This window comes from Psammomys obesus, unplaced genomic scaffold (assembly GCF_907164565.1).
Source record: "Psammomys obesus unplaced genomic scaffold, mPsaObe1.curated_primary_1811, whole genome shotgun sequence".
Lineage (NCBI taxonomy): Eukaryota > Metazoa > Chordata > Mammalia > Rodentia > Muridae > Psammomys > Psammomys obesus.
This window is the reverse complement of record NW_026585580.1, coordinates 1,345,819-1,367,220: the sequence shown is the minus strand read 5'-3', so window position 1 is coordinate 1,367,220 and position 21,402 is coordinate 1,345,819. Positions and strand designations below refer to the sequence as shown.

The 21,402-nt window shown below is 39.2% G+C and overlaps 1 protein-coding gene across 12 annotated transcripts in view; it reads left to right on the top strand.

Annotated features, from left to right (window-relative positions):
• Nucleotides 1-21,402, top strand: part of Rims1 (regulating synaptic membrane exocytosis 1) — a 434,736-nt gene that overhangs the window by 407,867 nt on the left and 5,467 nt on the right. For all 12 annotated transcript variants that reach the window (XM_055606030.1, XM_055606022.1, XM_055606016.1 and 9 more), the window contains 2 exons: nt 16,738-16,876; nt 18,570-18,682. In XM_055606030.1, coding sequence (XP_055462005.1) covers nt 16,738-16,876; nt 18,570-18,682 — 252 coding nt within the window. The remainder of the gene's footprint in view (nt 1-16,737; nt 16,877-18,569; nt 18,683-21,402) is intronic.

Sequence of the window (21,402 nt, the reverse complement as noted above, 5' to 3'; positions counted from 1 at the left end):
CACACACACACACACACACACACACACACACACACACACACACACACTCTGCCAGGAACAGATCTTCCATCTGCAGATCTTGCATTTTCAGCCCCTACCATGGTAATTTTCCTGTGAACTTGGATAGTCATTTGAAAGGTGATAGATGGCTCAAGATGACAAGTATTTAAAGGCAGAACAAACAGCAATTTGTTGTGACAGGATTACTTCACTGGAAAGGTCTCCCTGTACTGTTATTCAACAGTCTTGCCTAATCTCTGCCTTCTTCATTGGTCTAGCAAGTTTTCAGCTGAATACTGCTTTTAAGAAATAGGGTGCACACCTTTATGAAAGTTTTTTTTTTTTTTTTGCCCCAGCAGAAATGCTGGTGTGGTCCTTTGCCCTGTTATCTTGTCCTACTCAAATAGAAATGTCTACCTGGTTTCTTCCCCATGAAGTCATCAGCTCCTCTTCACTTCAGATCCATACAGCTTATAAGAACAATTTGTGTGCCTGTGTGTATATGTGTCTGCATGTGTATGAATGAAACAAAGCTATGAGCATTTATACATATGCATGAGAAAATGGAAAGCTTATAAAAAGTTTCCAAATATTTGAATAATCCTTCATAAGGAATGAAGGATCCTCAGAGGATGTCCATCTGAGGAAAAGAGACCCACACATATGCATGTCTGAGCAACACACACACACACACCATAGAAAAAAGAAAATACATGAAATTCTGGATTTTTAATGGTGGGAGTAAAAACAATGAAGTGGAAAATAAAAGAAGGGGGTGTGTGAGAGGAATGCTGGGCAGGAAGAGGGTGGAAATCTTTCCATTATGATGCTAGCCAGAAAAGCAGGTGCCATTCTAATGAGGAGGGAGGGAGATTTGGGAAAGAAAAGAAGGTATTTGGAAGGGAAGCAAGGTAGAAAAAACTGTCTTTTCAGGATTATAAAAAGCCAGTGGGTATCTGTGCCTTGTTTGTTTGTTTGTTTGTTTGTTTGTTTGTTTCAGTTGTATTTTTATAGGAGATATTTGAAAGTTTTAAATTCTGTCCGCTTTGATCTAAAGCAGTGTGCCTTGCCCTGCCTGCAAGGAGCCCTTTACAAGTACTAGTAAGTCAAAGTGTATCCTAGAGGAAAGCTCATGAATCACTTCTTTTCTGATAATTTTTCTACTGAAATATTTACATCATCCTGTGGAGAACTTTGTTATGCAAATTCTAAGATGTGAAAATCTAAAGCTCAAGGTCTTTCACTGGAGTAATGTTGGCTGTTAGGACAACTTGACCAAGAGCAGAAGCATCATCCAGAATTGTTTACAATGTAATGTTTGTCTCACTAAGTTGGTAGGTTTTTTTTTTTTCAATAATTTATTTATTTATTTACTTTACATCCTGGTAGGAAGTTCCCCTTCCTCCTCTCCTTCCAGTCCCTCCTCCTCACTTTCCCTCCTCTTTGCCTATGCTCCCCTCCCTTTCTTCTCAGAGAAGGGAAGACTACCCATGGGTTTCCAACTGAGCTGTCAAATCTAAAAAGTTTCTAACACAAAACATCCTAGAAATGCAGGACACTATAAACTGGTAGTTTTATGCCCTCAAAGAATACATTCTGGGAGAGTAAATTTTCCCCCAGAACTCTAGAAACCTGGATGGAATCTAGGATCAGGGGAAGACAGAGGAGGTCAAGAAAAACTTACATACTGGAGTTATCCACATCCTGAACCTTTGATTGGCTTTCAAGGGACAGTCAAAAGCACAAAGTGGGAAGGTCCCAGTGTGTAGACCTTTGGGCCCTTTAGAAGCAGCCTGGCCAGGACTCAGTAAATTGCAAAGCCAAGAATGTAACCTAAAACTACTAGATTTGCATTTTAATTCTGCCATATATTCTGTGACTGTGGCAAAGTTATCTACCATCTGTTGTCCTCAGTTTCTTTATCAATAAACAGAAAAAAGTTTGCAAATAGCAATGTTCCTTATAAACATAACAACTTTGTGATTGACAATGTGCCCAGGATGTAGTCTCGTGTGGCTTGAGCTCAGAATATGCATACACACATAAAAATAAAGTAGAATTCGGAACAGCTGTCTCAAAACAATCAGCGATAATATCCAAGCTCTGGGTTATATGCCCTCTGGCTCTGGAAGCCTGCTGGAAACTACTCAGTAGGGCTCAGTCTCTGGACACACTATAGATATGAGCATTCCTTCCCATGTCCATACTGTGTTGCAGTGTCCTTGAGCAGCAGGGTCAAGAACGGTGCTTCATTCTACAGTTGGAAATGTGGTTCACTGTCTCCAGGCTGTGGAACGTGTACAGACTTAGCCACGCTTTTTCATAGAATTGTTTCATGTATTTTCATATAGTTCATTGGTGTCTTTGTGTGTGTGTGCGTGTGTGTGATTTTAAATCCATGAGGAAGCTCTTTTTTGGAGTTTTGTTTGTTTGTTTCAGATCGATTTAGACCCAGGCCACATATGTTCATTAGAACAAATGTAAACTTTACTTCATCGAAATGCTGCTTTTATCAGCTTACCTAGAAGTTAAGGTAGCAGACACACAGAGATTTTTTACTTTTGTAGTTTTTTGTTGTTGTTGTTGTTTTGTTTTTGTTTTTTTTTTTTTTTTTTTTTTAGGACAATTTCGAGAGCATAGTTGACTTTCACTTTTCTACATCAGAATTACATTTGGAAACAGAATTTTCTAGTTTCTAAAGTGAACAACAGAGCCCAGGGTGATTTCCCCTGGTGGCACTATTTTACAGCGACCAGAATCCTTTTCATTGTGGGGACGCTATAGAGGGCAGTAGTGAGACAGCACCCCCTTTTTACTTTAAAACTGAAGGTTTGAGATGCTGGAGCCTTTGACTGTTAGGTTTATCCTGATGAAGTGTGAACAAGTGAAGTATGACAATGGGTGATCACTGGGAAATAAGCCTGGGATGCAGAACAAGGACCACTGTTATCACTGAGTGTGGAAATGTCAGCTGGAAGTGTCAGCTGCCGCGTTTCACAGTGGTAATAAGGAGCAGCAAGGAGTGCCTTAGGTTTTGCCAGCAATGCATTTTGGGCTCTTTAAGTAAAGTCTTTACATGTGGACACTTTTTTTTTTAAGTTCTAGGGCTGTTTCATGTCTATCCTAAATTAGTTTAACCCACTTACTCAGTCTCCTTTTCAAGGTTTTCAGCTCATTGTTAATTTTCAAAGCTCATCAGTAATACTGCATAAATCTGAAAAAAAATGCATCAAGAAAAATCATTTATAATGATGGTAAATTTTCATCTGTTCCAATAACAAGGTGTCATGCTTGTTTTTAGCTTGTATGATAGTGTCTTCCCTCTAAGGACAGGTACTTACTTAAGTAAGTGCGTTTGTTCCTACTTGTTTAAGCGTAACTAAATCAGATTACATTTCTGTGTGGTTTACAGAACACATCTCTTACCCAGCCAACTGTCAGAACTCTCCTTGCATACAAAGAAGGGAACGTAGTGTCTTCAGAGAAGTGAAATCTAGAGAACAGAGAGATGGAAACAAATAGGCTTTTTAAGGGTGTCAAGTCAACATCACTGTTGCGTTGTCATTGAACCTTTTATAGCTTTTTATTGTTGGCATTTTCAGTATATTGATGCTTATATGTTTGCTTAGAAATATCCATTGATGCTCCACAGAGTCAATTAACACAGTTCTTGTCTCAATTCAGTTAATTCACTGGCGTGCAATAGCTCTGTTTCTGGAGAGAACGGAGTGTCAATCAGTCCACCATGTTTCCTAACACATTTTAGGCATTGTATATTTCCACTTATTATCCAGATTTCAAAATATGAAGGTAGCAAGGATAGAAATGCATGGTATTATTTATGTTGAATATTGATGTTATTTACATTAATCTTATTATCTATTTAATTTTTAATACTCCAGGCTAACTATTCACCACCAAATATTTTTATCTGAGGATTTTTTTTTTGTTCATGTCTTGGGATATGCAACTGTATATTTCTCTCTCTTTTTTTTAATGCTTATTCTTACCAGAGTCAGCGAAGATGCAGTTTCCAGTAGTTTCTCAAATTTCCTTGGAAAACAAATGCAGTATAAATCAATATTTTATACATAAACTATATCATTCCCGGTTATAGTCGATCCTTCTTCCTGATTGACACACAGCCTGCCCTCATGGTCAGATTAAGACAATTTATTACAGATGCTTCTTCCTTATCATGCCACTTTGAGGTGGTGTCTGATCTCAGTTTTGTTTTGTTTTTTTTGTTTTGTTTTGTTTTTTTAAAATTAGGTATCCAGAATATTTTACTTTAAAAGGACTCATCAGCCAGAACCTCCCTAAACTGATAGTGTGTGTATGCCAGCACGTGCGCTCACGCATACACACACACACACACACTCACTCACTCACGCACAAGTATTTGTATGTGTTCGTGTGTGCAGGTGTATATGAGAGCACATGACAATAGTGTGTCATTTCTCAGGAACCACCTAATTTGTCTTTTGAGGCAAGGTTTCTCAGTGAGACATGGAGCTTGCAATCAGGCTAAACATGCTGGCTGTGAAGCTCCAGGGGTCTTCAGGGTTCTGCTTGCCCAGCACTAGGGGTACAAGTTGAGGTCATCGAGCCAGGCTCTGTAGTGGGCACTGTGCAACCAACCTCAAGTCTTCATGTTTGCACAGCAGTGATTCCCTTGACCGGGTCACTTCTCCATCCCACCAGGGGCCATTATTGCCACATGAATCTTAGGACAAACATTCACTCTCTCTGCGAGTCTCCAGCTTAACTCTTAGTGTACTTGATGCCTTTCCCTTCTTTCAGACTCTAATTTGTCTTCCTAATCATTCAGAAAATAGCTGCAAAAGTAATTCCCATTCCACACGGATAAAATTGTCAAATGAATCTAGAAACCGAGTCAATAAGCTGGCTGCAACAACAAATTATTGGTTATTTCAAATCCATATGTCCCCCCCATTGTGATGAAGTAAATGACAGTGAAACATGTACAGATGATGACATTTTTAGAGTGGTTAGCCATAGCTGTATTGGCTTCTTTTACGACCTTCATCCACCGTCTCATAGGTGGTATGCAGGCGAATGACTCCACTGTTGGAAAGTATATAATTTATACCTAAAAGAGTTGGCTTTCAGAGTCTTCCCACATAGGATGTGTCACCAAGTTTGGGTAGAGCACTATAGGCCACCTGGATATGGGCCAAGTGGGATTCTGTAGGACTACTGGACATTGCATAATGGCCAAGTTATAACTTCTGCCTACTGAACTGAAAGTATAATGTCTGCCAGTGAAGTCCCCGCTGCGCTTATTAATAAAATAAGAATTGGATTGTGTTCAAAAGTTAGCAAGAGTAAAGATGTCTCTCTGAGTACCTGCACTTCCCTGCCTTTTAATTTCACACAAGAGAAATTAAGTGGCTTTTTAATGAATCTGAGTTTATGTCTTCTAAAAACTCGGGAATTAAAAAAAAAAACTATAATATCCAATTTTATAGTTTTGAAAGCATTGACCCTACTTCAGTCTTTTTTTAAATCAATGTTTGCTAAGATGCATCAGTCTTCAATTTAAAGTATTTAGGGAAATAAATGTGTGAAAATCATAAACCAGTCTTTAAATGGTTTGTCAGCACATCTATTCAGTGACATGTTAGTGGTATTAGACTAAAGGTCTCTTTATTATTTTTCATGTCCTGCCCCTTTTCTTGGGTAATGGTTCACCCAAATCTTTACGATTTATAGCTCCTAGCATAGTGGTGTCAAGGTCATCCCATGAGAGACAGGAATGAGGATTGGGCCTCCAGAAACATGTATAACCTGTAGAGCTTTAACCTTTATACATCCCCTCATTTCTGCATAAGTTCTATAATGTTCTGAACTGGAGGAAGAGCTCTGAAAGACCCTAGAATTTGCAGTTTATAGGATTTTCCTGTTTTGTTTTGTATCAGAACATTTGGCATTATAAGAACTCCAGACAATACCCCACAATAGTGATATTTCCTTCAAGTAGATCAAGTGATGGACTTGTACCTTGAAGCTTGGGGTGGGGTCAGTTTTCTTCATGAGAGACTCTGAGATGACCCATGACCTTCAGCAGTAAACGGAAGCTCACACACCATCAGACTCTAAGAGCTTGTTCAGATTTCTCCCTGGCAAACATCCTTGTTCATGCCATCTTCTCATAAGATCCATAATTTAACCTCTTCTGCATCCAAAGACTGGCATCATCACACTGAGGATGTGAACACTGAGGATGGAACATTCGCACTTGTCCCACACTTGAACTTCACAGTAACACACATTGGTCGTATTGCTCATCCTTGGAGGCACAGACACAGAAAAATACCTGAACTAGGCCTGGACATGAATTTAAAATCATTTCAAGAGGGATTCCTAGGGTTCCTGGGGACCTAGAGGGTAATTCTTAAGAAGGACAGAGAATCTTGGCAGATAAATGGTCACTTGTTGCTCTTGCTTTGTGTGGAAGTGATGGCTACCTGCTATGAAAGAGATGAATACAAAGCAAGCCGTTTAAAGTATGGGGGAACGGGACAGAGATTAAATGCTTCATCGACACAGTCTCTTTATAGTGATTTGGGTGTGTGTTCATGTGCATGTTCCTGTCTGTGTATGTGTTATGACACAGGATTCCACGATCCTCCTACCTAAAGCTTCCTGAGTGTTGACTGCAAGCATATACCACCAAACACAGCTTCATAAAGGACTTGAATGTGATGTGTTCTTCTCATCTGACTATGCATTTAAACTGTGTATGAATTAATCTTCCTGTAGTCCTAATTGCATGTATGTATGTGCGTATGCTACTGTATCCGTCCAGTTTGTTAGAAAATCATAGCCAAGGCTGATGTGAAAAAAAAAAAGTAAAACTGATAACATTGTAGGAGAGTCACGCATTGCTCTTTACAGGAGTTTGACTTGAGAAGATAGCCCAGCATATTTAATTCTGTCTTCATAGCATTAAAGAATATCAAGCGGATAATACTTATTCTTCTTTCAGCAACTGCCTTCCAAGTATTTACCGCTTTCCTTCCACACAGACGTCTGAACATTCAGTCAACCTCTACACTTTCAACTGGGAAACTGATTCTGCTCATGCTTTAAGCGACCCCCCACCACCACCAAATAAACCGGAAACCATTCAGCTACTCCCAACAACCCCATCACATGCTCTCTTCACTTCACGATGGACCTGTAAGGTGAAATAAACTCTTTCCTCCCCAAGGAAGGGGAGTTAATTTTGGTCATGGTCTTTATCACAGCAGTAGAAATAAAAAACTAAGACACTCATGCCGAACTCAAAGCAGATCGATGAGCTAACCCTTTGTCCTTCTGTGGCTTAGAAAAGTGAAGCCCAGAGAAGCTAAGCTAGTGACCCACAGACATAATGAGTAATGGAGGAGGTCGGTCCAACATTTCCCCAGGCCGTTTCCCGTTCACCCTCTACTTACAATGTCAGGCCGTTGAATTTGGGTAGAAAAAAAAAAATCCCTGATGTAAGACTTCAGTGAGAGGAAATGATCTTTTTTACTGTGAAGTAGACAATAAAACATTCACTGCTTTCTGTATGGCAACTGGAACCATTGTTTCCCTTTATAGCCAGGGTAGTGGGTAGAGAGGTAGCACCATTGCACTTCTAGGAGATCTGGCTACATCTCAGCTTAGCCCAAAGGAGAATAACAAAGAAATTGAACCAAATGGATAATTTGCTTGTTTGTTTGTTTGTTTGTTTGTTTTGGGTTTTGTTGGTTGGTTTGGTTTGATTTTTGAGACAGTTTCTCTGTGTAACCTGGACTCACTTTGTAGTTCAGGCTGGCCTGGAACTCACAGAGATCTTCCTGCATCTAACTCCCAGAGTTGCTGAGATTACAATGGGATGGGTTTTGATCATCCTTTCAACATCAATGGCTACTACACAATTTAGGCATGCCCACATTAACAATACTAGCAAGGCATTTGGTCTATTTCAGGCCCGAAGACTTCATCCCCAGACCCCAGGGGCGAGTACTTATCCCCAAGCTGTAAGTTAAATTTAAATCATCACACTTGTTAAAGAAACTGAGAGCTTTAGAATGTGAAAATCATGATGCATTCTTTGGCTGTTTTTGTTGTTAGGTCCTTACAAAGGATTATAGACTGAATGGCTTAAGCCCAAGAGACTGAGTAAAAACAGATGTTGACAGCATTGTTTTCTCTGGAGTCCTGAAAATAGTGGTTCTCTCCTGCTTCTTCCTGATGTGGCACCTTTGCACAGGGGCCAAAGTGCCCCCTTTTCCTCTCCTCCTCTCCTCTATTCCCCTTCTCCTTTTCCTCTTGCTCTCTTCCCTTCTTTCCCACTCACTCTTCTCCCCTCTCCTCTTCTCTCCTCTTTCTGGTATGTTCTAATCTAATTTTGTAATTATGCCTTATTGGATTATGCCTATCTTAAAGAACATGTTTTATTTTTCCAAATACAGTCACACTGGAAGATACTAGTATCTAAGTCCTCAATTTTTTTTGCATTTGCATATGGAGGAGACACAATTCACACCATAACACAACTGGAAAGGTGGAGGCTGTGAAATCAGTCAGTTTACACAAGGACGCTCAGCATTTGAATCTTCTCTGACTTGGCTTTTCCCAAAACACAATATTATATAGGTGTGTGTGTGTGTGTGTGTGTGTGTGTGTGTGTGTGTGTGTGTGTGACTCTCTTAAATACTATTAGGCAGAGTCATCTAGTTTAACCTTCAGGTTGACTAACATACATTAAAGTCTATCTTGAACTTTGCTGCTTATAATTCATCAGCTGGGCTAGGGGAAGGACAGTGCAGGCACTTCACTGGAAAGATAAGTGTGATGGGCTACAGATGTAACAGGCAAGGCGGGTGACAGCTCACAGTAATTCCTGTTCTTTGGGACAAGAACTGTTAGCTGCAAGCAAGTTGAAACATGGAAGCATCGGTGTTTGGAAGAGGTGAGTCCCATTCTTACATTGTGTAAACACAGATTTTGAAATAAACAAACCCCTTTCCCCTAGCTGGGAGGCCTTGGGATGCACTTAGTCCTGCTGCAATTTGATGTGCCAGGGTGGGTTGGTACCTACTCCTCTCAGAGAAGGGGTGGGAAATGGGAGAAAAGGGACTGGGTGGAGGGGAGGGAGGGGGCCCTGCAATCAGGCTGTAAAGTGATTAAATAAACAAATTAATGGAAAAAAAATATTGTCTCTACATAGACAAACTGACACATACACACACATACAAAAGAAATACAGGACAGAGAACAAAGAAAATATTTATCTTATCAGGGTTATGAGAGTAGATAAAAGAGGTTATGTGTACTGCTATAAAATATTTGAAGTATTCTTTGAAGGAAAATATTGTTTGTGGGTTTATTCTCTCTATCTTGCAAGACTATTTGAAATAACTTTATTTGAAACTATTTTACTACTGTATTGATTTCATTACATATCTCTGTGGGAAATGAGTAGGTAAAAGAGAGAAAGTAGACTTCACAGCTTGTTGAAATAATCTGGAGAATAAGTAGGCAGAGAGGAATACTAGAAAAGTCAGAGGAAGGCAATTTTCCAAAATGCACCTCAGAACTATGAAAATTTTTACAAGTTGTGCTTATCTGCCCTAGAATAAAATGTAGCTTTAAATAAACCTTGGAACAACTCAAAAGGAATATCTCTGGAGTTCTATTTTGTTTGTTTAAATACTAAAGAATATTGTGGCACTTTAGGGCAGACATCTTAGAAAAGTCTCTGACTACTTGGCTCGAAGGACATGGAAGCCTGCCATCAACAAACAGCTGTTGAAATTCTGTTTCTAGCTCTCAATTCTCCTCCTTGCCCTCACCCTCTCAACCCAGTTCTCTGACCCCATCCTCTCCCCTTCCCCTCCTTCTCTCTCTTCCTTCCTTTCTTCTCTCCCTCTCCTTTTCCCTTCTCCCTTTGTCTCCTCTTCTTCTCCTCTCACCTCTTCCTGCTTCTCGCCTCCTCTCTGTTGTCTGAATTGATGTATATGGATTATCGTTTAGTACTTAAATTTATTATAGGAATCCCAGGCAGTGGTTCAGTTGATAAGGCAGCCTTGATTTACAAGCATCGGGACTTGACTTGATAGCTACCATCAATATAAAAGGGAATACTGACCGTACATGCTGATGTCCCACTATGGGAAGCTTTCTGGCCAGCCAGTCTGCACAAGGGGGAGAGCCCCAGATTCAATGAGAGGCTCCCTCAAAATCTAAAGTGGAAGGCAGTAGAAGAAGATGTCCAATAACCTCCGGCCTCCATACGCAGGCATTCACTCTTGTGTAGACTACTATTATTCCCTCATAAAATTAGCATTTCGTTAACATGAAATGATTGGTTTTCTTGTGACGTTGTTATATGTGTAAATTATTGTACTTTATCCGTGTTCAATCCCCACTACTCTGCTATCCCCTTCTGCTTTTCTGCTGACTTCTTCCCCCCCAAGAGTGTCCTTCTACTTCCATGCCCTGCATGCATATATGACATATATGTATATAGCTATATAGATATATGGGTTTTTTTCAAGACAGTGTTTCTCTGCGTAGCCCTGGCTGGCCTGAACTTGCTTTATAGCTTCGAACTCACAGAGATTCAACTGCCTCTGCCTCTCTATTGCTGGGATTAAAAATATGTGCCACCAAACTCGGCAAATATATGGGGTTTTTTTTCAATATGTTTTAATATCCAGGCTACATCTGAAATAAAACAATGGTGTTTGTCTTTCTGGAAGTCTGGCTTATATTCTACCCTTCTGTTAGAGAGGCAGGAAGTGAGACATTGAAGAACCTGAGGGTCTGGAGACATAGCTCAGTGGATAAGAACATTGTCTGTTCTTCCATAGGACTCATTTCCCCATTGTATAGATGGAATCAACTCACCGTTTTTGCATTCACTGCTTTGACGATGATTTCTCTGATTCTCCCTTTTTAAAATCTTTCTGATTAATACTACTAGGCCTGGTAATGTGTTCCCTTTTCTCTTACAAAGAAAGGACTCCACTATCACACAGCCTAAACAATGGACAACTTCTTCAAGTACACGGTAGCTCTCAAAACACCACATTTCAACCAGAGCAGAATTTTTCAGTCATCTTGGGAGTTTGCTATATGAGCTCACCTTTCGACAGGCTTCTAGCTCCACACCTTGCTGACCTCTGTGCCTCCAAGAATCTCATCCTCATGAATCTTGTGATGCGAGTCATGTTCTGTGTCAACCTTTTTGCTCTTTTTTTCTTATGGAAATTCTAAGTAATAATTAAGATATTCTTGCTTTTCAAAATTTATTTACTTTTGATACTGTATTTATATCAGTTCCCTTCTCTTTCCTCCCTCCCAACGCCATGCTGTCTTTCAAATTCATTTTTTTATTTTTTATTTTTATTATTAGCTACATTTTCTTAACTCTGTATGCCAGCTGTATCCCGCTCCCTCATTCCCTCCCAATCTCACCCTCCCTCCCTCATTTCCTCCCTGCCTCTTTCCAAATCCACAGATTGGGGAGGACCTCCTCCCCTTCCATCTGACCCTCTTTTATCAGGTATCTTCAGAACTGGCTGCAAAGTCCTCTTCTGTGGCCTAGCAGGGCTGCTTTTCCCTTGTGGGGGTGGGGAGGTCAAAGAGCCTGCCATTGGGTTCATGTCAGAGACAGTCCCTGTTCCCCTTACTAGGGAAAACCAATTGGTTACTAAGCTACCACAGGCTACATCCGAGCAGAGGCTCTAGGTTATATCCATACGTGGTCCTTGGTTGGAGAAACACTCTCAGAAAAGACCCCTGTGCCCAGATATATTTGGTCCTTGTGGAGCTCCTGTCCTCTCTACATCATACTAACTCCCCCTTCTTTCATCAGATTCATTTTTATCAACTGTCATACTCACACTTACACACACATGTGTGTGTAAAACTTCTCGACACACATTATTCTGATTCCTGCGCCTTTGCACTTGGCCTCCTCTAACCTGCCCTTCAATCCTGCTTAACTCTCTTGAATTTCTTCTAGAACAGTTCATAAAATAGGGACTAGAACAGACTCCAGCATGTTTACCCTTTCTATTTTTATTTCGTTGTTGTTGTTGTTTGGTTTTGTTGTTTTAGAAGGGGTCTCACGTAGTTCAAAGATGGGCATAAACTTACTGTGTAGCCAAGGATAAACTCCTGAGTCTCCTACCTCCACCTCAAGAGTTCTGGGATTAAGGCACATTCTACCTTTCCTGAACTACTCTTTTTACTATGTTTTGTTTATTTTTGAAATTTCAACTTAATTACAATATTCCTTCCTTCCTTTTCCTCCCTATAAACCCTTCCATATTACCCTCTCTATAGTTCCTCTCTGGGTGATTAAATTTAGCAGCATAGACTTGAACTACATTTATAAGTTGTTGTATCTTTTCCTTTTCCCTGTCTGCATTTCTCCAACCATAACTTTTTTCCTTAAGGTTTTGACACATACATTAAGTGTTGATATACTCTACCCTGTCCCATTGCTGTTATGATGTCATACCAGCATGACATATGTCATGTTATAGCTTGTTGATGTTTAAAGAGTATATGATGAAGGAATTAGTAAGCTACTCAGTGTTTATATAACATTTCTATAAATATACAAGGAGATCTCATATGCAAATATAACATCTTTTGTAAAGTTCTTTGATAGAATGTCTGCTTTTCAACAGCCTGAGAAAAAATGTTACTTGAAGCATTAGAGATTTTACAAATTTTTCCTAAGTTTATGATTTACATGAAAATGCACTATTTTCTAACCTTTATGATTGTGAAATTCTTAAGGCAGCATTTTCAAATGAAAGTGTTCATGACATAATTTGATAATCTGATTACATACCTTTATATGGTGAATAATTCCTTATAGATGGCAAAAGTGACAAATAATAGTGATATTCTCAACTAACATTTCCCAATATTTCTTATATCTAATGGGTCATATTGATAAAAAAATAATATGTGTATAAGTGCAACTAATCGTGATGAATTTATTCCAATATAGGTTGTGATTTTAACAGTTTCACAAACAGATTTATAAATACACATATGAGGGTAAGCATGAAAATATCTGTGGCAAAATTATTTTCTATTTGCTAAGCAGGTTAGACTGGGTTTTGTGCTTTCCTAGACTGTAGTACGATGGAATGATCACAATATTGAGATCTCAAAACCTTGGTTTCCAGTCATACATTTGCTGCTAACTCAGGATTTTTGAACAAGTTGTTGTTACTTCTAGAATGTACACCCTGTTAGGGCAAGGCTTTCTCTCTGGGTTCATGGCCAGTGGCTAAAAGAGACTCGGCCTAGAGTAAGTTCTGAACAATGTTGTTGCGTGGATTACCTTTCTGCATATTTATAGCCTCCATACAAAGAAGACAATGATCCCTCCAACTCTTACATTCTAAATTAATATTAAGTCCTTATGAGTCTAAACAAAGCAGAATCAAAGCCGGGACTGTTTACTTAGCTTCTACCCAGGCCTTTCTAAGGCTCAGTCCAACAACATTCTTTTCAGTGGTATTTGTTATTATAAATAAATTAACAGGTGGATGTCAGTTCTTTGGTCAGCTTCCACTTAAAGAAATAAACAAAGCTTGAAAATTATAAAAGAATTATTCAAGTTTACAGGACTGGGTGAATTTAGAAGTTTAAGTAACTTCTCAAATGTATTTTCTTTTTTCCTTTTTCCAGAGTCCTTAGCATGGGCAATCTGAAACTACTGAGTTTAAAACTGTCCTATAATCACTCTGTAGGTATACCATGCTTTTAGAAAAAAAGGATTTAAAAGTAGAAACAAATTAGAATTGGAGTTTGGTTCATTGGTTAGGAATTAAAACTTGGCCTGAATTGAGCTCTCAATGTCTGTATCTTCACAACTGCTGGCAAATCCAGTTCCAGGGAATCTAACACCTTCCCCTGACCTCTGTGGGCATTACACTTAGGTGATGCACACATGCATAAACCATTTGTCAGTGAAAGCACAATCAATAAAGGTTGTTCATTTCTAAAGTTCTTTATAGTCATCAAGCAAAAATGCAACAAATGCTAAATATTTAAACCCATGTCTAAATAGTTTAAACTGTGTTTAGAAGTTGCTAAACCAAAAGAAAAACCAGGTTTGGCCACTCAGCAACTCAGCCACCTGGATAGCACAACACTCCTGGAGTCCCGAGATCGGTGGCAACAGTCTTCGGCCAGCGTCAACATCATCATCAGAAAACCTGGAGAGGAACTCAAGGAGCTGCGAGCTGTCATGAGAACAGCCATCTTTGAGCTACCAGCCACGAGTGTGCTCAGTAGCCCTGCTGCTGTTACAAGAACCCACGCTACTCTATGGAACTTCCCTTTTCCTTCTTGGCTTTCCAAATGAAACCACTGCTGCTCGGCCCCATCACTATCTGTGTTCTTACTCTGTCCAGTCTTTAATTGACAGCACCTATTGTCACCAACAACGTATCTTCATTGTTGTTTGCCCTTGTGTACACAAAGTGCAATGTAACCTTCATTGTAGCAGAACACTTATGTTCTCTAATATGTTTCTGGTGCCTAGAACTGAGTATGACTATAAGAATTTCTTCCTAAGCAGTTACTGGATTGAAGAATGAGTGAAAGAATGAATGAAAAAACAATTACGCTAATTCAAGACTTCTCACTACCGATTCTCTTCACAGTTTTTTCTTCAGGTCCCAATAGAACCTCACCATTTACAGTCTACCCTAAGACACTATCTTTTTTATGAATTGGTACTCCACCCTGGTCCTACTGTCTCTTGAGCCATTGGCAAATAGTCACCATAACTCCACTTGTTTTGATACTTGATAATACAGACCAACCACTATTCAACTAAAATGCTTGGGTACAGAAATGTTTCATTCTTTTTTTTTTTATGTTTTTACACATTTTGTGGTATTTACATATACATATTAAGATCCTAGGGATGGGACTCAAGTTTGAACATAAAATGTATTTACGTTTCATATGCATTATACCAATTGCCTGGGAAATTTTAATGTAATTCTTTAAAGAACATTTTTAATAGTGCTATTATTCTTTAAAGGACTTTAAGATGTTCATATATACATACAGTATATATTGATCATATTTACCCTGTGCTCTTCCCCATCTCTCACCCCCACTCCTCTCAAACCCCATGCTTCCTCTAATTTTTACTAGCCCACTGACTCTTCCTGGAGCTTCATATGCTCACAGCTAGTCCATGCTCTGGACTGTGGTTAACATATCAGGGGCCACGTCCTTAAAGAAAACCGACTTTCCCTTTTAGCTCTTTAAGTCCGCCTGTCTTTTGATTACAACCCATCACAGGGGAATTTCTTTTTGCTTGTGACATTGACATCATGTCCTCACCCAAAAAGTCTGGGACTTTTGAGGTAGTTCCGATTTTGATATTTTAGATTAGAATATTCAACTTGTATGCCGAAGACTTTCTTCTATCTCTGGGGTAGGATCTACCCCATTACGTACACACGAATGATGGATTCCCTAATAACACACTGGTTTTCTGAATGAACGACACCTAAGAAGTAGGCATAGCATATAAACAAATAGATGATAAATAAATAATACCAACAGCATGTACAGTGGCATGAATGAAGTTCCTGCCCTCAGGAAGTATACATGTTCTACAAAAACAAGTTACATGGGAAAGAAAGTATTTAAGAAAGTACTTAGATACCTGAGTTTATGAAGGATAACGGGAAATTAAAATATTATGTGCATATTTTATATACAGAATATATATATATTTTTAATGTGTCCCAAATGATCCAACACAAAAAATAAACCAGAAATGGCTATGGAACATGTCAATGGAGAAGAGCTTAAAAGTTTATCTTAGCAGTTGACATATCTCGTATGAAAAATCAAGTCAATATTTTAGATGTTTAGAGTTTATAAACAGCTGAAATGAGTCCAGTGCTCTAGCACATTCCTGTAATTCCTGCACATGTTAGCTGAGGCAGGAAAGTCTGGAGCTGAATGCCGGCCTGGGCCACATAGAAAGGACCAAACCAAACTGGGCTGCATAATAAGACTTGATCATAGAGGAAAAAAAAAAAAATGATGAGCTATTATACAATCCGCCCTAAATGCCAGGCAGTTCATATAGCAGAACTGAAAGGCTAGAGACAGTTATGCTTGCTTAGAATGAAGGTAATTTACACCGGATCTACATAGCTAAGCCACTCCTATACCATCCCCAGATTCAATAATGTAAATTATGGCGGTGTAAAAGCCGTCAAAGAAACTAAAGAATCATTGCACCTTTATATGAAGGCTAATGGTCTATGAAAGCACCAGTGAACGCTGTAGGGTCTTCATTTCGAGAACTCTCACTTTTGTAGGAGACAGTCCATTCCTTGAGGTCTGCTTCCGCACAGTTGTACTGATTCAGATTGGGAGGAGACAATCCAGTGCCAGATCCACAGTGGGAACACCTTAGTTCACTTCAGTTCCCAGGGATTCGGGCCATCCTTGGAGCTGCGGCCTGCTATACCTAGACCTACCCTCTCCAGGAAAGCAGTCTCTATGAACAGATTTAATTAGTCCAGTTATTCTCTTCAGCCATGGCTGTTCTTATTAAACATTTAATGCCAATAGAGAGTAACTGTTGCTGTTTCACAGCCAATCGCTGAGTAGGAAAAAAAAATGGCTAAATGAAACTTGGTTCTTGTTTCCCTTCTCTCCCATCAGAGTCGGGCCACAAGAAGTTAAAAAGTACCATCCAGCGGAGTACAGAAACGGGCATGGCGGCTGAAATGCGGAAGATGGTGAGACAGCCAAGCCGGGAGTCCACGGATGGCAGCATCAACAGTTATAGCTCGGAGGGAAAGTAAGTGATGTCTAGCTGCTGCACGTGGCCTTAAAATATGGGCTGCTTAGGACTCCCCAACGACGTCACTCATTCATGTAACCAGAAGTTTCACCACCCGTTTCAAACCACGCTGACATCCTGTAAGCACCTGTGGGCATATCCCTGCACCTGTTCCAACCTATCGAGGGAATAAAGTGAGGTCCTTTGCTGAACAGACACCGCAGGAATGCCATATTTAACGAATCCTTTCATATAGGAAGCACACGGCCTGGCTTCTGTGCCACCAGAACCTGAATGAAAATTTAGAAGGGAGAAACTGGTTTCTCAATTTCTCTCCAGTTTTGACCTGTATGGTGCTGTAAGCCTGACACATTTTTACACATAAATAACTTACATTTTCCTGTTTTTAAATCCCGCTAAATTCATTTTTACCTCAGCATGGGGAGGGGAACAATTTCAGAACTAAAAACTTTAATTAGAGAAGTGAGGTAGAGTCACTTAGTGTTAGTCAATTAGTGTTTCATAATTATCCATCCACTAGCATCTTTGCTGTCTTAAAATACTCCAAATATGAATAAATTAGGGTCTGCAAGACGGCTTCATGGGTAAGGAATATGCCTGATGACTTGAGTTTAATGCCCACATAAAGGTGGAAGGAGAGAACTGGTTTCTCAATGTTGTCCTCTGAATTCTCCACACAACCATCACACACACACACACACACACACACACACACACACACACACACCTTATATCAGAAACAACACACACATATTAGTAATAATAAATACAAAATTTCAAAATTGAAGACATTAGATGTGTTCTTTGTAAGAGGTTGTACTGTCCTATAATATTTATTAATTATACTACAAGCTGTTTAAAATGTTCATGAATGTCTGAGGGGGTCTAGGCCCTCTCCGTGCATGGTCCTTGGCTGGTGCATCAGTCTCTGCGAGACCCCCTGGGCTCAGATTTTTTAGTTTTGTTGGTCTCCTTGTGGAGCTCCTGTCCCCTCCTTTTCCTTCTATCTCCCCATTCTTCCATAAGATTTCCTGTGCGCTGCCCAAGTTTGACTGTGAGTCTCAGCATCTGCTCTGATCCCCTGTTGGTGGAGCCTCAGTCTCTGTGTGGGTTCCCAAGTAAGGGGAGCAGGTGCTGCCTCTGTCATTAACTCAGTTGCATACTCTTTGATCACTTCCCTCTGGCAATGTGGCCTTACCAGGCCACAGAGGACAAGGTTCCAGGCAGTCCTGATGAGACTTGATAAGCTAGGGTCAGATAGCAGGGGAGGAAAACTCCCCCTTTCAGTGGACTAGGGGACAGGATAGGGGGAAGAGGGAGGGAGGGTGAGACTGGGAGTTGAGAGGGGGGGCTACAATCAGGATATAAAATGAACAAATTGTAAAACATAAAATAAACGACCATGAATAAATATGTAAAAGTTAATTATATAAAATTATAAATATCTAGACAGTTGACATATGAAAAAACTATAACAGAGTCCTCCTGAATGGAGGCTCAGGCCTTAAAGTGAGGTTATAAACCTCCTCTCAATCAGTATTGAGCTCCGTATGCTTGCCTCACAGATAACATGAATAAACAGTAAACAAACCATCAACTGGGGTATATGTCTGCTGCTCAGAACTATGTAAAAAGAAACTCTCAAGAAAAGAAGTCTGATTTTGTTTTTGCTGTTATTTGTCTGTTGTAGCTTAATATTTCCTGGAGTTCGAGTAGGACCCGACAGTCAGTTCAGCGATTTTCTTGATGGACTGGGGCCAGCCCAGCTTGTTGGCCGCCAAACCCTCGCCACCCCTGCCATGGGTAAGGATCATTTTACTGCAGTTTTAAGGTTGACGTGGTCATTTAAAATTGCACAGTAGCATTACAAACGAGAAAAAGAATTACTGCTCCCAAACATAAAGCATAAATGACATTGAAGGAACACAACACAGCTGTATTTATTTATGACTTACAAGACACAGGCTTAAAGAACAAACTCAACAGTGAATGCTTAGAAGAAGGAAGGGTCCCTGGCTTCCTCACAGCTGAGGTAGCATTAGCATCAAAAGCATAGCTAACTATCCAGCTGAAAGTCAGATGCCTCCATGGAGCCTTGGTTTGAGGTTTCTCTTCCACTGGAGGAATTATTTTTCTTATTAAAAAAAAAAAATGGAGGTTGAGAATACAATCACCAGGTACGAAGCACAGATAAATAGGCAAAATAAGAGAAGAGAGATATTTATTGTAAATGCAGAGGCAGCAGAAAATAGAAAGCAATGCAAACTGAGTCCACACATTAAAGTTAATAGTTAGAATGAAGGAATTTAAAGAGATGTCAGGGGTTAAGAGCATTTGCTGCTCTCCCAAAGGACCCTAGTTCTCAGCACCCTTATCAAGTGGCTGTAGCTCCAGGGGATCCAACACCTTCTTATGGCTCACAGACACCTCCATACAGGGCGTGCACACATGAAGACACTTAAATCTTTAGAAGATTACACAGCTCCAAGAGCTAAAAAGAATAAGATTGAGAAGTATAACAGATAATGAAAAGTTATGAAAAAAAAAAACTTTAGTTTTCTAGAACTCAGAGATGGAATTAACATAAGAAGTGAAAGAATGCAGCAAAGCTGGAGAGAACATTGGCACACTAAAAGATAAGCCATAAAATGGTATTCAGAATCAACTGGAGAAACAGAAGAATAAAAAGGATAAACAGTAAGATAAGGAAGGGAGAAAAAATGGTTCTGATAAATGTATAGGCATTGTTACAGAACAAGGGAAGAGAGTGTATGGTAGAATCCACACTTTTTTTTTTTTTTGGCAACAAGCCATTCTAAGACCCTTTGCAATTATAAAATTCAATTAAGACTCTTTGTTTTTTATTAAGTCATACATCATTTCATATAATGACATTTGCATATTAATAACACAGTAGAAATGTTTTTTAATTTATTTTATTTTATTAATTATACTTTATTCACTTTGTATCCCCCTATATAAGCCTTTCCCTCCTCCCCTCTCGGTCCTACCCTCCCCTTCCCCTCTAAAATTCAGTGATTAAGAAATTTCCCTCATTGAAAACTTTTTATGAAAACAGATTCTTCTCAAATACAATACATCCCAACCACAGTTTTTTTTCTCTTAACTCATACTTTCAAATGTCACCATGAACCCAAGCATCAGATCCAGTAATATTAAAAGTTATGATAACACAACCAATTTTTTTCACAAATCCATGATGATTTAGTACCTGAAAAAGAATGTAATTAACTATATTAGTCAAGACGAACTATACCCGTTTAGTATGTAAAAACATGTTTGATAAAATTTCATATTAATTCACAGTTTAGGCTAAATAGTTATCAAGTTATCAAAAAATGCCACCTACCAAAAAGGGTCTATGAAGTAATAAAAAGTCATGGCACTCACAAGTACAACTTTAAGCATTATTACTTAACATGACCCCCACTAAATCCTTGGGGAAATATAGTTTCATAATGAGTTTGAAAACCATGAATACAAGAGACATGAACATTCTGAAACAAATACTTCCAAGATATAAAAACAAAGAGGTCTCTCTCTAACTCAGTCTAGATGGTGTCACTTTTAATATCAAGATGTGCTTGAACTACAAAAACCAAAAACAAACAAACAAAAAGCACTTTCCTAGGAATCAAAGAAGTAGAGCCCTTTCACCAGCACTATGGCAAAACTACCTATTTCTAAACTAGTATCAGTGAGCGTGAGAAGTGGAAAGATAGCAATCTGATAGCAATCATAGGCACAGCCTTTCTGAAGGACACTTGGCTATATGTGTGGCTGTTTTGAACACTGCACACACCACACGGGTACAGCTTTTATAAAGAACACTTGGTGACACGTATGGGCATTCTGACTGTCTTTTCGGGTAGATGTATAAACTTAAAACCTGGAAATTTATCATTCAATAAATAAGCAACAAAGTATTTGACAATTCTTAGGAAATTATTCATGTAGTTCAAATTGCAACAATGGAAATAACCCATATTTCCATCAACAGAAAACTTCTTTAAGTGGACAGGTAAAACTCCTATCCATTTCATGGACTGTGGTGCCAATAAAACAAAATATATAAATGTATATACTTATAGAAGATGTTTATGAGGTTGCTGTAGCAGTCACCAAAATATCACCAGGAGCTTTCGCTCAGTATTGAAATTCAGAAGATTACAACTTGCCATTGCTAAGTAAATATGGTAGGTAGCTGAGAACAGAAGACTTCACCAGGATGCACACCTCTTATCAACACCTTGATGCTGTTGTTAGTAACTCTTCTCCATCCAGTGTGTGCAAATCTAAAGTGTTACAGAAAATAAAGAAAATTTAAGGAAAACAAGGAAGAAGATTTAAGAAGAAAACAAAACTTTAAAAAAATTGATTTGCAACCTGCGAAAGAAAAGTGGAGCTGAAAGGAATGTGCATGTCTGCAGTCATCTACCACCATGGAGAGAACAGTTCAGCATCTGTCAGTCTTCCTCCACCTGTTTTCCTCATCTCGTGAC